This window comes from Mizuhopecten yessoensis, unplaced genomic scaffold (assembly GCF_002113885.1).
Source record: "Mizuhopecten yessoensis strain PY_sf001 unplaced genomic scaffold, ASM211388v2 scaffold716309, whole genome shotgun sequence".
Lineage (NCBI taxonomy): Eukaryota > Metazoa > Mollusca > Bivalvia > Pectinida > Pectinidae > Mizuhopecten > Mizuhopecten yessoensis.
Window position 1 is genome coordinate 196,374 of NW_018480052.1, and position 17,490 is coordinate 213,863.

Here is a 17,490-nt window from a genome sequence, read left to right on the forward strand (position 1 = left end):
CAAGATCTTGCATAAGAAACCGGAAACACGTTTTTGAGAGTTGCTGCAAGATTGAAAATCATCATGATACGAAGTAAGTGTGTAAATGACGACTTACTCGTAGATCGATTGTACGTTTTGCATATTTCAATCCCAAGTTTTAAATTTTGCAAATGGTGCATAAATCTTACCGTAATTGAGATAAAAATGGGATGAGGGAGGGACCGGTCAACCGGTAGGCCTGTCTACCCGGTACATATATATGTGGCCGTGTACATGTGCACTGACACATAGGTGACATTTGAGTATACGACGAAGGCTGGAAAACCACAGGTGCTCGGGTTCTGGAATGACCATGTATGAGTCTAAAGAGTCTATAATTATTGATAACTAATTTGCTGATTTCCTTACCTATACCAGTATAGAGTCCTAGACCACAGGTGCTCGGGTTCCGGAATATATGTGATATAATCGCACCCACTAGATATCGCACCCGCTTATAAATCATACTATATCACAGATATTCCGGAACCCGAGCACCTGTGTCCTAGACTCACAGATTTTTGATGCAGGACATATTATATTAGTACATGATATCTCGCTGAAATTTTAATATTATAGGGTCCATATAGTTTTCAACAATACAATGGAAAATGAAATGTAGATTGATCACTGTATATATATATAGGTATAACTATGTGCCCGGGCAGAATTGTATTCACTATAAAAAAAGTGTATTCAGATCTAGACCAATGGTATTAATTTTTCATGATATTTTTAACTAAGGTCCTTTAAATAATGATATGGGATTTAAATTTAGTTTTGATACCTGCCAATAAAATAGAGAGGTGTCATAAAAATTATTATGATTTTCGGTGCATTCAAATGAGTTGTTTATAATTAAGTTCTTTGTTAAGGTTGGAGCAATCTGATTAAAACCAGATCTTTGATTCCACTCCCGATACTCTACATTCAAGTCAAAGAGAGACTGGAACGTAGAGTATCGGGAGTGGAATCAAAGATCTGGTTTTAATCAGATTGGGGTTGGAGGTAAAAGTCGGTCGGGGTATCTGAAACATACATGTTTTTTGGACTTCAGGTTTTGCCTTATATATCTCAACACTTAATTATGATTGGATATTTCAGACTGATGACAGTTGTACACAACTTTTATGTTTGTAGATATACTCAAACCTTGCTATAACCAGCAGTTCCTGGGCATCATCAGGAGCTACACAACAGCAGTGGACAAAGCCAGTCTCAGCAAGCTCAGGAAGAAAACAGGGATTGCATTCATGAATTGCAGGAAAGCTTTAGAGAAGTTTGATAATGACATTGACAAGGTAATTTGTTTCAGATATGTGGTCCCTACTGGAATTCATTTTTATTTGCCAAAAGTGAAAAAAAACTGAGTGTATACTGATACTGTATGTGTAATGGATCAAACCGTTATAGTGTTTTTCCAGCCCTGAATAAGATCCTCAATAAATTGTCCAAACAGGGACTTTCAGTTTGATTTATTTAGTGTTCTTGGCAAAAGTCTGGATTAATCATCTCAATCTTAGAATTGATATTAAGAAATGAATAGCATGAGAAAACAGGCTAGGCCAATGTCAGCCTTTTGTTCCTAGAACAATTAAGCCACCAATGAAAATCAAAACCAGGAAGTCTCCAATGTGATGAACCAATCTCTATATTCTGTCCCTACTTAACTAAAGATGCACTGTTTTTATTTTGAAAAGTCTTCATAAGTAATGGATGAGGAAGTTAAAATTATATACATAAAGATACAAAGATTTTATTCTGACAAATTCAGGATTTCACAATCCTTTGACAGTCAGCTCTGAAATAAAAATAATAAAATAAAAACATTTTAAAAGTTGCAACGTTTAGATTTCAACTTTTTTCTTTAAAACTTTATTTCTGCACTTGATTTTGCTAGTGTTCATCTAATTTATATTCAAGTTGTTTAACTGTGCTTTAATTCACAACATTAGACGAATGATTGTTCCATATATCAACAGTTCTCTGTGTATAACAGGAACATTTTCTTATAATTAATCTTGAATGTGATTTGTAAATTTTAAAGATGAGTCCATGTGTAGATGAACTTTCCCTGACATTATAAATACCCGGTATGTCGGATACTTCATGGTCATATAATTATCCCAGACAATATGTGTTTAGACATGTGTTTCAGTGGATCAATAATTGACTTTACAAGTGTATTTGAGATCTACGTTATGTACCTGCCTTGGTAACAGTTAAAGTGACACTGCATTTTACAGGCAGAGCAGTGGTTGTTGAAAGAAGCCCAGAAGGAGGGATGGGCCAAAGCGACGAAGTTACAAGGTCGTCCAATGTCACAGGGATTAGTCGGGGTGGTGTCTGACAATCAGCGAGCAACAGTGGTTGAGGTGAGTTTACGGTTCTATAAAGTTGTCCTGTAACAGGGACACCACAATCCTGGTCGTGGCACCATTTGTAACAGGAACACCACAATCCTGGTCGTGGCACCATTTGTAACAGGAACACCAAAATCCTGGTCGTGGCACCATTTGTAACAGGAACACCAAAATCCTGGTCGTGGCACCATTTGTAACAGGAACACCACAATCCTGGTCGTGGCACCATTTGTAACAGGAACACCACAATCCTGGTCGTGGCACCATTTGTAACAGGAACCCTTGATCTCCATGTTCCTGGTCGGACGCTCTACCACTGGGCTAAAGGGAAAACTTGCCGTAATCCTATGTACAATTAAAAATCTGCCACAACACAATGAATGTTACTAGGATTGAATAACTATATATATATAGGTATGTAAGCTGTAGATTGTAACAGGTTTTCTGACTACCCAGCAGGTTTGAGGAAAGAATAGACCTATGTATCCTACAGCATGTTATCATTAGAGGCGACAGATATGGCCTATTGGGACGCCCTTCAGAATCAAGAGTTTTCTACTTAGGAGAAATTTAAGAAACCAAAATGATCTGTAATTAATTGGATCTGTATTCATAGGTGTCAACCTCTGAAACCTCCAATGAAAGAGATCTCCCTGGTCTCGTTCCACATTTCCAATGAGGGAGAAAGTGCGTGAAATGCGACTGAAACTCCTTTGCTCAATTTATCTTTCCTTTTTTGTCTCGCCGCAACGAAGTGGAAGCAAGAATTTGGTGTTGCTTTTCAGGCAGCCGCGTCAACATTCAGTTTTTGTGTTTAAGTTAGTTTCTCTGAAAGTATAAGTGCTACACCAACCAAACTTAGACCATAGATGCATCTTAGGTAGTACATCTCAACCCATGCATCAAATGCTGGATGCGGCATACCTTTCATGGTCCATTGACTTTGTCAGCATTGCAATGAGCATGAACTTATTAAGTTTTTGTAAGCATTTCAATGAACATTAACTTATTAAGTTTTTGCGTTTAACTTAGTTTCTCTGATATGTGCATTGATGGTCAAAGGGGGGCATAGGTGAGACACATCAATCCGAATGGCTTGTTATGTATCAAAATAACTCCAAAAAGCATTCATTTAGACACACCTGTTGTGACAATTAAATACATCCTGCAGTAACTAGGAGATCATTTGACAACAGCATGTAGTTTTTGAGTTTGTGTGAGTTTGGACTTGAATGAGGGAGTTTTGAGGGAGATAGTTAAATTTTAGTCAGAATGAGGGAGGTTTGAGGGAGATAGTTAAATTTTAGTCAAAATGAGGGAGGTTTGAGGGAGATAGTTAAATTTCAGTCAAAATGAGGGAGGTTTGAGGGAGATAGTTAAATTTTAGTCAAAATGAGGGAGGTTTGACAGCTATGTAGAGGAGGATTGTTAAAAGTATTGTCAATGAATGCAAAACCTTACACTGTCAGATATTTTGATAATTATGTGGAAGGTTCTTGTCAGCAGTATAGATTGTATTTTTCGATTGAAGCCAGTAAACATATGTTGTAGCTGTTAAATTTCTTCCTTTACAGATCAACTGTGAAACCGATTTTGTCTCCAAAAATGAGAAGTTTCAAGATCTTGTATCCAAAGTAGCTTCAGGCTGTCACAGATACTTCATGGCTGCACCGACTAGTACTCAGGTAGGCTATTTCACTGATTAGTACTCAGGTAGGCTATTTCACTGACTAGTACTCAGGTAGGCTATTTCACTGACTGGTACTCAGGTAGACTATTTCACTGACTAGTACTCAAGTAGGCTATTTCTGACACCGACTAGTACTCAGGTAGGCTAAGTTCACTGACTAGTACTCGTGCAGGTAGGCTATTTCACTGACTAGTACTCAAGTAGGCTATTTCACTGACTAGTACTCAGGTAGGCTATTTCTGACACTGACTAGTACTCATGCAGGTAGGCTTTTTCACTGACTAATACTCATGCAGGTAGGCTATTTCACTGACTAGTACTCAGGGAGGCTATTTCTGACACTGACTAGTACTCAGGTAGGCTATTTCACTGACTAGTACTCAGGTAGGCTATTTCTGACACTGACTAGTACTCATGTAGGTAGGCTATTTCACTGACTAGTACTGAGGTAGGCCATTTCACTGACTAGTACTCAGGTAGGCTATTTTACTGACTAGTACTGAGGTAGACTATTTCTGTGACTAGTACATACTCGGGTCGGCTATTTCACTGACTAGTACTCAGGTAGACTATTTCACCATCTAGTACAAGTTATTTCACATTAAGATAAAGGTTTAAGTTTAAAATATTATATGAAGTGCCAGTTGAGCTTATGGTATGATGTGTTGTTTGAAGGACATCTTCTTAAGAACTGGAAGACCTAGGGCCATCATATTTGGCAAGTACAATGTAGGTACAAAGGTCGGGTCAAACATGTTAAAAACATTTAAACAACTTCTTCTCTCAAATAAATGACCTTGACTTATGTTCAAGGTCACAGGAGTCAAATATTTAGAAAATTTAAAAAATATCATCTTCTGAATAACCAGGAGGCCCAGGGTGATGATATTTGATCATGACCAGTAGCATGCTGGGATAGAGTAGTATACAGTTTTGTTTAGTTTGGAACATTCTTAACTTAAGGAGACTCAACATATGGAAATATTTGCAAAAAATATTTTTATGGAGAACATTTTCCTATGATTGCTCAAATATCCAGGCGAGCGATACAGACCCTTTGGGCCTCTTGTTAAATTTTACTAACATAAACAATTCAGAACTTTTAGAGCATGTAAAAAAAATCAAAAAATTTTCACTGGAGTTTTGATGTGAAAACATGCTGATTGTTAAATCAAGAAAATATATCATCAAATTGAATAACTGCTGTTTTGCTTTAGAAGTTGTGAGAAAGCATTGGTAAAGGTGTTCACTTTTCATTCTTTTTTATTGTACAAAATTGCTACCAAACTTCAGCTTTGACGAGACAACCTTTCGGCGGTTTTCACCAACACACTTCCTTGATGCTAAAGTTTAACAAACGGCCATCTGATTAAATTTACATATGATTATGAATGTGAATCATCCAATGAAATCATGCGGTTGAGGTCACATGTTCGATGCTTTATAGGTTACTGAGTATATATGGTGTAGGATTTGTTTAACTTTCAAAGCTCAGTTAATGTTTTTAAACGATAAACAATTTTGACAGGAGTGGTTATACATTGATGTATTAAGATGAGTCAAGTTACGTACCTAATCACCATGAAGGAAATAATTTAGTACTATTTCAAGTACTGATCTTTTACAATTGTAGGCCCTTGTAATTTCAGTACGATTAGTTTTCAGTCTGAAAATCCATTATCGTTGTTAACCTGTGTTTAAAACAAATTTGCCAAAAATATATAAACCTTTAGATTTCTGGCAAATTTGTTTAAACACAAAAATAAAAGTAATTGCCCTTCTGATAGAAAATTAGATAGACTTACTGATTATTTACTAATGATATAAATCTAGTCAGGACTATTGACAATAACTTCTGATGAGTAAGTGGGGACTATTTGATATCAATGGTGTCCTGTAAAAAAATAAATCCTGCAAATATCTTCTAGCAGTCTTAGAATTTAGGATTTACACATCATAGACCATATTTCTATGAGATACGTATTTCTATGAGATACATATTTCTATGAGATTTCTATGAGATTCATAGGTCTATGAGATACATATTTCTATGAGATACATATTTCTATGAGATACATATTTCTATGAGATATGAGATACATATTTCTATGAGATACATATTTCTTGTAAACATGTTGAACTTTTGATAGACCAGACCTTGACCGTGAAATTTTTAATCATTTTATCACATACCTTCCGTATTTGGTAGAGATCGATACAAAGATTTTATAAACTTTGATATTTTTTGCAAAACCGGGAACTTTTCAGTTCTCCATGACAAGGGGATTCCCATAAAAAGTAGTCCCGGCTAGTAGGTAAATACAACATTCCGTATTACACATGTGCAAAACAGAACGATGTATTTCATGATCTGAAAACTGCTTGTATTACTATATCAAGATTCAACAGGTATGTGATAAATATTTCTATGAGATACATATTTCTTGTAAACATGTTGAACTTTTGATAGACCAGACCTTAATTGACCCTAACATTTTTAATTATATATATTTCTGTGTTCAATAACATGAAATATAGAAAATATGAGTCATAATAAATGAAAACAAGTTATTTCACAAGGATTTGTCCACTATATCTATCATTGAATTAAATGCACCATAGAAAAAATAACTTCCTAGACGACTTGGTCTATGAAGTAAACGATTCCAATAGACCTTAAGTGATTTTCATGGTGGTTGTCTATGGGTGTACCGTTAAGTTCGAACACTGCTTCCAGGTGTAAAACCACCAAAATCTGACCCACAATGTTTGTGCATTGTATAGACCTAGTACTGCGGGGAATATTTCCGTTGTGTTCAAAACTTGTAAAAGTCTTTGAGGTTTAATGAATAAATAGATTCTGAGAAAAAAATATAGCCTTGTTCACCTATGGAATATTACGTAAATACTGAAATAATTGATGTCTTGAAATTTTGATCAGGCAACAATTTTAATTTTCAAAAATGAACCACAAATACAACATTAGATACAGATACATCGCTGACAATGAAACATCTTATATTTTCTATAGGTGAACAAGAAAATATTTCTTTCTATGGGCTCTTACTGTGTTCCCTGTGAGCGGAGACATTTTAGTACCATGAGACCATGTTTAGGGAAGTCAAAAGCAGCAAGTCAAGCTAGCAATTATACAAAGGTGAAACCCAGTGAGAAGGGAGGGAACTCTTGTAGTTTCTTGTCTCATTACAACGACATTCTGAAGGTTACTGCGAAACCAACAGTGGAGAAGCTCCCTGATGGGGCCTATACCTGGATATATTTTGATCTGGAAACCACTGGACTAGGTAAGTGCAAAGACAACAGTGTCAATCAAGTATAAAGCCGATAATGGTATGGAAGGTTAATTCTGCAGACAACCTAGCTTTTGTTGGCAATTTTAACACTGAATTTATGAATTAAACATGAAATGAAAAATTTCTATGCAAAAAAATCTACAAACATATATTAATTACACACTGGAAGTAATTAATTAAGCACAGTCATAAAAGAAACTAGAAGTGGAAAGATGAATTTAATTTGTACGTGAAAATAACATTGGCTGAAAAGAAAAGCTAAATACAGTAATGATGTTCCGATTAGTCAACTTTGTCAACTTTTGGTTTGTTTGTTTAGTAAACTGATTAATCGACTACAGAATTCATGATCAATTTTAGTTTGGGATATCATGGAGTTTTAAATTGGACAGAGTCATTCATGATTTTAAGCCTATGTCACTGCTAGATACTAACAGGAGTTAAGCAGAAGAAGTCTTCGACCTTTCCAGATAGGTGTCAGATAAAGTAAGATACATGTTTGTATTTGGCCGATTATGAATATCACTTACTGTAAGGCTAAAATACAGTTGATGATGAAATCGTTGTACATAGTTAACAAATCAATGTATCACATGGATTTGTGTTGATTTTACAGGATTCTCCGATATTACCCAGCTGTCGGCGAGGGCAGGCGATCAGTTGTTCACCCGATATGTTATTCCTGGCAAACCCATCAATGAAGTTGCCTCACAGATGACGGGAATTACTTTTGTAAAAGGAAAACTATATAAAAATGAAAGACCTGTTCAAGCTGTTTCGGCGACCGAGTGTATGACAGACTTCGCAGACTGGCTCAGTCACTTCCATTCTCCAGTGCTGGTAGCACACAACGCTCTATTTGATGCCCTCGTTTTGTGTAACTGCCTTTCAGGAATCAAAGATCAAGAAGTTTCACGCATTGTTGATGGTTTTGTAGACACTCTGCGAATTTTCAGGCAAGTGCTCCCGAATCGAACACGTCACAATCTAGAGTCTCTTGTCACTGATCTTCTAGGCATTGTGTACCAAGCACACGACGCAAACCAGGATGCGGAAGTACTTCAGAAACTGGTGAAATCGGAAAAGATAACCGACGCACTGATGTGCCAGTCAAGTTATACTTTTTCCTATATCCAGGATTATGTAGCTTACAAAAAGCAGACTGACAAATGTAAAGTAAGTCTACAACCATTGATTCAGGCAGATTTGTTGACAAAACATCTTGCAGACAAGATTGCCAGGACAGGATTGGGTCTGCATCACTTAGAGTTTGTGCACAGTCAAGCTGGTGCACAGGGCATACACAAACTCTTCACCGAAACGTCGCAAGGAAAGCTTGAAGACAAAAAAATGATAAACAATGTTGCTGCTTACCTTCAGAAATCTAGGAGATGACTTATCTGTTTTGTCCTTATGTCTTTATCAGGATATATTCCACCTTGATAAGATCTTCACAAGGTTTTCACAAGATCTTCACACAGGAAATCATTTTGCGTTAGAAAAAGAAAAGACGTTTTTCTCCGGAAATCTACAAGAGAGGTGGATGCTATTTTATCACGTGTTCAAAGGTACGATATATACACAGATACTTTTTACACAGTGTTCACAGTTTTGATAGTGACAAAGACAAAAGTGTATATTTTCATGAACTTAGCTGATCAGTTATCCATTAATAATAATAATTAAAATAATTTGAGGTTCTTATATACCTCTCTATCACAATCTAGTTCATAGGTCCTCTCAAAGCGGTTCACAAATTATTATCCGTGGTTACAGGGCCTTTGAAATTCACCCAGCCAATATCTTTCTCAACTCCCTGGGGAGCATACAGCCGGTGCTGCCATTTCAACGCTCACAGCTAGCATTCAACAATTCTAGCCCTGCCCAACCATGTACTCATTTACAGCTGAGTAGACTGGAACAAGCGGAGTAAAGTATCTTGCTCAAAGATACAACACAGTGCCGTGACGTGACTCGAACCCTCAACCCTTCGGTCACGAGCCTGGCGTCCGTCCTACCACTAGACTACCGTGCCTCCATTCCATATGATAGTAGCTTATCATCCTCATTATTTTTTTGAAAGGTTGACCATAAAATATAATTAAATCGTATATAACTCAGTAGTCTGATTCAAACTCCTATTATGCTTGTATTGACATAATATTTGCACACTGCCGTCCGAGAGCCTGATTCATATATCAAAGTTGCAGATTATTGCAAAATAATAGTTTGATTTTAGTATCTTTAATTGGGGATGAAAAAAAAGTCAAAATGCCTATATTTTCTTGTAATAGAAAATACTGTTATTGCTATTCACAGTTTTAAGATTTTATAAAAAAAAATCTTTCTGATATCATGTACATTGTATTTCACGAGATCAGTTTCCAGCTGGTTTTCGTGGCTGTTGGTAACTGATGATGATTTGATATAGGTGTTCATATTGTAGTGTGAAACTGGGGCATAATACAGGCAGTAAGAGAGGTGGCAAATGAATTGATGGACATTATACTGACAATAGGTGAGAATGAAAATGACTGATGGACATTATACTGACAATAGGTGAGAATGCAAATGATTGATGGACATTATACTGACAATAGGTGAGAATGCAAATGATTGATGGACATTATACTGACAATAGGTGAGAATGCAAATGATTGATGGACATTATACTGACAATAGGTGAGAATGCAAATGATTGATGGACATTATACTGACAATAGGTGAGAATGCAAATGATTGATGGACATTATACTGACAATAGGTGAGAATGCAAATGATTGATGGACATTATACTGACAATAGGTGAGAATGCAAATGATTGATGGACATTATACTGACAATAGGTGAGAATGCAAATGATTGATGGACATTATACTGACAATAGGTGAGAATGCAAATGATTGATGGACATTATACTGACAATAGGTGAGAATGCAAATGATTGATGGACATTATACTGACAATAGGTGAGAATGCAAATGATTGATGGACATTATACTGACAATAGGTGAGAATGCAAATGATTGATGGACATTATACTGACAATAGGTGAGAATGCAAATGATTGATGGACATTATACTGACAATAGGTGAGAATGCAAATGATTGATGGACATTATACTGACAATAGGTGAGAATGCAAATGATTGATGGACATTATACTGACAATAGGTGAGAATGCAAATGATTGATGGACATTATACTGACAATAGGTGAGAATGCAAATGATTGATGGACATTATACTGACAATAGGTGAGAATGCAAATGATTGATGGACATTATACTGACAATTAGTGAGAATGCAAATGATTGATGGACATTATACTGACAATTAGTGAGAATGCAAATGATTGATGGACATTATACTGACAATAAGTGAGAATGCAACTGAATTGATGGACATTATACTGACAATTAGTGAGAATGCAAATGATTGATGGACATTATACTGACAATTAGTGAGAATGCAAATGATTGATGGACATTATACTGACAATAAGTGAGAATGCAAATGATTGATGGACATTATACTGACAATAAGTGAGAATGCAAATGATTGATGGACATTATACTGACAATTAGTGAGAATGCAAATGATTGATGGACATTATACTGACAATTAGTGAGAATGCAAATGATTGATGGACATTATACTGACAATAAGTGAGAATGCAAATGATTGATGGACATTATACTGACAATAGGTGAGAATGCAAATGATTGATGGACATTATACTGACAATAGGTGAGAATGCAAATGATTGATGGACATTATACTGACAATTAGTGAGAATGCAAATGATTGATGGACATTATACTGACAATTAGTGAGAATGCAAATGATTGATGGACATTATACTGACAATAAGTGAGAATGCAAATGATTGATGGACATTATACTGACAATAAGTGAGAATGCAAATGATTGATGGACATTATACTGACAATAGGTGAGAATGCAAATGATTGATGGACATTATACTGACAATAAGTGAGAATGCAACTGAATTGATGGACATTATACTGACAATAAGTGAGAATGCAAATGATTTGATAGACATTACATTGCCAATGATTGAGAATGCAAGTTAAGTGAGGGGCATTAATACAAGGGGAATGTACCCCGTCGGTGATGTGTCTAAAATACAGGTGCTTATTAATATGTGCAAGTGTTTCATTTTTATGTTTCTATTATAAATAAAAATAAACAGCATAATTTACTGTAGTTATTTTTGTTTACTTCGCATGAACCATCAAACCTCTTTATAGGCACTATAAACTTTCCATGGAAATTGGTGGAATTCCATGGATTTTAAATTTCCACGGATATAATATAGTCAAACCTCATGTCAGAGTGGTTCAGACCATGGAAAAAGTTTGATATTAATTGAGTATTTGAGATAAAAGAGTATTGCAATAAATTGATTTTGAGATAAAGAGTTGTGTTTTGATTATTTGAGATAAAGGTATTTTTTTCAGATTATTTGAGATAAAAAGTATTTTGGGGATTATTTAAAACATCTGTATTTGGGATTATTTAAGATAAAGGTGTTTTGGGGATTGCTTGAAAAATTTGTTTTGGGGATTATTTGAGGTGATATGTATTTGGGATTATTTGAGATGATATGTATTGGGGATTATTTGAGAAAAAAGGTGATCTTAAGATAAAGGAGTATTTGTGAATTGGGTAAAGCAGTCTTTAAAAGAAACTGAGTATTTGAGAAAATATGTATTTGGGATTAATATTTGAGATAAAGGTGTTCTTGATTAAAGGAGTATTGAAGAATATAATCAGCAGTGATATATTTTCACTTAAAGCACTTGTCTGGGCTGTATCTTCTAAACTCTTAAAAGATATCTTGATGAAACTTGAAGTATACCTACATCACCCATACAAAGTATCTAGCACATGGAATGTACGTCCCAGTGGCCTTCATCAAAGGTCAAAGGTCACATAATTATATTTTGCAGTGAAATCTTCTCTGAGCTGTAACCTTTAAACCATTACAGATATTTTGATGATACTTTCAGTGTGTATGAATCCCCCAGAGGTTTACACTAGTCTTTATTGGTCACCATGGCCTTTACTGCTAGGTCAAAGGTCAAATACATGTTAGGTCAACTAAGTGCAAAAGTTTCAGTAAAATCTTGTCTTTGGTGTAAATTTGAAAGGTTTGATGACATCTTGAAGAAACTTTAATAAAAATTGCATTACTCGCAGAATGTGTACAGTGCCCTGTATTTAGGCCAATTTGACGTTCACCTCTAGGTCAAAGGTCAAGTAAGTTCAATGCAAATTCAGTATGCAAATTGGCTAATAAGTGGAGACTTTTCTATTCTGTAATAGGTGTCTTTTTAAGATGAATTATTTTTTGTATTGTATAGATATGCCTCCCTAAAGACAAGCTTGATGCCCTTGATGTTGGTAACAGCCAGAGTGTGTCTGACTTGGTTGCATTGATGGTCGGCAATGTTGGGGAGAATTTGTCAGCACGTACTGTCACTCACGTAGGCGTGACACCCAACTCACACCTGGAAACCTACGTTCACTCAACAGGTAATCATAAGTAATAGTAACCTTGAGCTTCTCTGTATCCTGTGTCTATTGGCCTTTTGATATTCAAGATTCATGCATCAGTAAGGCTGGCATTTACTCTGGGACAGAGATCAAGGTGGCCCAGTACACATACCACTCTTGATAAATTGGTAGACAGATCTTAGGTTAAATTAATGGGAAGGAAGTAGTGAAAAGAATATGTGCATTCAGAACCTGTGACCCCAGATTTTCTGATCTCCAGCTGAGCAAAAGGAAAATTTTCTCTAGCTGGAATTAGTAAGGCAACTTTGACACTCTGTCTAATGCACATCCTTGACAGGAAGCATACCAATGTCAAGGGGGTTGAGTTTTTGATGAAGAGGTTGACCCCTGGAGGAGTGGTGCCCAGTAAGATTGATATTGGTAAAGTTTTATCTGACAACTCCTAAAATTTCATTATAGCTCCGCAACATTGCCGGAGGAGTATGAAATGGTTGCCATATTTGTCAGTCCATCTGTCCTTATAACGTCTTTGTTAGTCTTTGAGTTCAGCTCCATTACGCAAATACAAGAAGTCCGACAAACTTCATGTATAGATACATCTTGAGAACATCAGTATGGCATATGTAGGTCACTGTGACTTATATGCATCAGCACATCAAATGTAGGTCACTGTGACCTATATACATCAGTGTATCAAATGTAGGTCACGGTGACCTATATACATCAGCATATCAAATGTAAGTTACTGTGACCTATATACATCAGTATATCAAATGTAGGTCACTGTGACCTATGTTTTCTACTTCATTAACTGTGCATTCAGCTCAATTCTGTTGCTAGACATACATGTAACTGTACGTTTAACTTAATTTCAATCAAAACAGAAGGAAGGACACATGTATGTAGGTTCATTGGTCTCTTGTCCAAAATCTGCAAAGATGTGATACTTATGCAGCTAGCTTTAGCATGCAAGTATGTGTTGAAGTCCTTCCTTATAGAAAAATGATTGAGTTTACCTTCATCCATGTCTTGGATTGAATACAATATAATAAAGCAGATTTTGTTTTTTCGCATATTGTTGGTTGAATGTTGAGGTTTGGATTTGATGATTTTAGTATCTCCTTTTGAGGTTTGTATGCTTATTTTGCTAGGCTGATGTTTGTAAACGTTTTGCTTTAGTGTTTTGTATACTTGGATGTGTTACGATGATGCTTGTGATACGTTTTTGTTTTGTAGGTTCGAATGTTGAGGTAGATGGTTGTAGGATGGGGAAGTATGCTGTTTTATTGGACATTAGTCAGAACACTGACGGGTCGGAGGAGGTCGTAGCCATGGAAACCATGGCAAAGCAGTTATGTCAACACATCTTGGGGCTAAAACCAAGCACAGTAGGTGACTTTGAAAATGACAAGCCACTTGGATACTCTGAAGAAGTCAAGTCTCTAGGTGCTACAGATGACAAGCTTCAAGCAGATGCAGAAAACAAACCTCTAGCTGATACTGATGACAAACTTCAAGCAGACAAAGAGGATAATTCTCCAAAAGACTCCGACAATGAAAGCGATGACAGTGATTATGAAAATGACTTGGAAGAAACGTCTAGTAAAATTAATGAGGACGAAACTAGACTCGTGTTTCAGGAATTCCTCTACAACCCAGAAATGGTAGTTGGAGAGTTCCTAAAAGAAAACAGGGCCACAGTGAACAAGTTTGCACGCTTTGAATGTGGAGAGGAGCGTTCTACAGAGAGCTGATTACCTATATCTTTATAGTCTCTAGTGTTTGCAGCGAAAGAAATTACTATATGGATGATAAAGTGTAAGTAAGGAGACAGTTTGTGATAAGATCAGTTTACATAAAAACATTCATGTGTGATAAGACTACGTTTTGTGTGTGAAGTAAACAATCTAAGTAGTTACCAGGTACCTATCAGTATAAACATGTTGGATGTGGACTAATGGAATAGACCAATATTCCTTTGTATAATATAATGATCACTTTGTGAATAAATAGTCATGAATTTGTCCGGCCTTCACTGTTAATGTCTGCTGGGGGTTGATGTTAACTAATGTGAAGGAAGCTTCATCACAAAACACAGTAGAATTACAAGGCAACAAATAGTTCACACTTTTCCAGGTGAAAGATATCCTTTTCTCTTACCCTGGACAGGGATATCCACCATTTTACCGGTGTGAGATTTTCTTATCTCACCCTAGGGTTGAGACAAGCTTGACGTGTTCTTTGCACGTTCTCAACAATTGTATGATGTCATAGCAACAATACCATGACGTCACGGCAACAATACAATGGCGTCACGTCGACAATTCAGCCGCATCACATCAACATTGTCTTGCATTGATGTAATGTCTATATAAAATACAAGGGTAAACAGGGTAAGAGAAAAAAATCATTCACCCCCTTGGGAGTGAGACAGTGTGATCTCAACCCTCGGGTTGAGGTTACCCTGTCTCACCCCCAAGGGGGTGAATGATTCTATTAGTCTCGCTCTAGAGTTGAGACAGGATATCTCCTAATCATCACCATTGTTTGACATCACGTCAACAATACAATGACAACTTAAGAATCTTCCCCCGTGGGTTGAGAATATAAGACTCTTGTTCATGTCCAGGGGTGTAGGATAGAGAAATTCCACCCGAGGGGTTTTCAAATTTGGTAAAACCTTAGGCTTTGTCAGGGGTTTTGTCAAATTTTTAAATTCCGAGGGTGGAATTTCCCTATCCTACACCCCTGGGCATGAAAGAGGTTTTTTTTCTCATTCCAACTACCTGTATAAACTCAAAAACCATGAAAATGCATTTGCACTGGCTACATTTTAAACAAATAAATTTTTAACAAAACTGCAAACAAATATTGCGCAGAAAAATTTATCTCATCTTTCTAACATGTACAATAAATATATCGTAAAGTTTTTAATTTCATCATGTCGCCAATTTCCAGATTGCGGCATCAGAGTTTTCAAGTTTGTGACGTCACATCATTGTTGAGACATTGTGACGTCATGTCACGTGAAATGGGGTGTAAGATAGAAATTTGCTTACACCCCTTTCTTGCCCTGGACAGCTCTATCCGACACACACGGAAATGAGAGAATCCACTATCTCAGCCCCAAGGGGTTGAGTAATTCTATTAATCCAACAGGGTTGTTTCACATGGGACACATGTTTCTCGCACCTCAGACAGAGATATCCAACGTCATACCCCATGCTAGATTTTTCTATCTCGTCCGATCTGTCTGGTACCTTTACGCGTCATTTCGCGGAAATTTTACACTGCGATGTATTCATCTACGTGTTAACTGCTTGAAATTGACAATTTGCATTATAAATGTTCTGTTTTGTCGTTATATGTATAGTTTTGATGTTGTTAGATATTTGATGTTGTAGATAAAATATAATCTACACTGTAAAATACGTTGTTCTATAATATATTTAAGGATGGACTACATTTTTACGCGGAAGCATTCAAATGTAGCTTTAGTAGTGAAGAGGTCATTATCATTTGAGGCCCAAGGCGGAATACTTGTAGTTTTTAGCAAAATTGAATAGTTCTTTTCGAACTAAAAGGTGCGAGAATATTTTTTTTACCTGCAACTGAGCTAGATCGGGTTATTCCCACCTCGTACTAAGATTCTGGCTTACACCTCGGTTGGGATTTTGTTACAGAATTTTAACCCTCGACTGAGATAACCCGATCTTGCTCAGTTACAGGTAAAAGATTTTATTAATCTTTCATACATAGAGATGGGAGAAGGCTATTTAAATGATGGATAAAAAAACACTCATTTGATGATCATATAGTTTATTAAACAGGACCACCACATTTATAAGTATAAATACATAAGTAACTACGATAGATTTAACAGTTGTACAAGCAGAATGCATAAAGTATAATAACATTATGTTATTTATTGTTGGATATACTTCATAAAAAAATAAACTAAATTATACACAGTTACTTCAAAGGCAATACAAAAATTAAACTGAAATGTTACGTTCGGCCCGAAAAAGCAAATACTTTCAAAGAAATCATGTTTCAAAATTATTAATACTAGAATTTGAGACATCCACTTGAGGGTTTGGTCTTATCAATACTGGTATTGATTGGTGGAAATTTTGAAGATTTTATACACATCGATAAAAGTAAGGTACAATACACTTCCTGGGACATTTTGTTGTCCTGAATGTTTGTAAATATTATTCCGTAACTAGTTGTAGGCTAAATATCGCAGTCCACACCAGTTTATGTATCATATCCATTTCATTAATTGATTCCTCTTTGAGTACATTAAAAAAAAACACTTTCTTTTTGGATAATTTAGAATGATATACTTGATATACTACTAAATGCAATACATATATATGACTTCTATAAGCAATTCTTAATTAGCCTCTAAACAAAATCACAACAGACATATCTGAAGATATATGGAGCAATGAAATGGAATCAAATGCATTTTGTAAAAGTCAATATCAGTAAATGCACAAAACGGATAATATTGCAATTGCCATTTCTATGAAATGTTGAGTGAAATCTGGCCA

General features: G+C 36.0%; 1 protein-coding gene across 3 annotated transcripts; it reads left to right on the forward strand.

The window, feature by feature from the left end:
• Window position 1: 1 nt before the first annotated feature.
• LOC110442892 (elongation factor Ts, mitochondrial-like) lies at window positions 2-15,045 on the forward strand. Of its 3 annotated transcripts, none has more exons than XM_021486754.1 (6): window positions 2-73; window positions 1,162-1,322; window positions 2,268-2,396; window positions 3,959-4,069; window positions 12,778-12,949; window positions 14,168-15,045. In XM_021486754.1, exons 1-6 carry the CDS (start codon window positions 64-66, stop codon window positions 14,683-14,685), a joined length of 1,101 nt encoding a protein of 366 aa, XP_021342429.1. In that variant the 5' UTR covers window positions 2-63; the 3' UTR covers window positions 14,686-15,045. The 3 variants fall into 3 exon arrangements, with proteins under 3 accessions (XP_021342429.1, XP_021342427.1, XP_021342428.1); XM_021486752.1 differs by lacking the exons at window positions 12,778-12,949; window positions 14,168-15,045 and adding exons at window positions 7,106-7,379; window positions 8,005-9,108; XM_021486753.1 differs by lacking the exons at window positions 2-73; window positions 12,778-12,949; window positions 14,168-15,045 and adding exons at window positions 98-336; window positions 7,106-7,379; window positions 8,005-9,108.
• The last annotated feature ends 2,445 nt before the right edge of the window (window positions 15,046-17,490 follow it).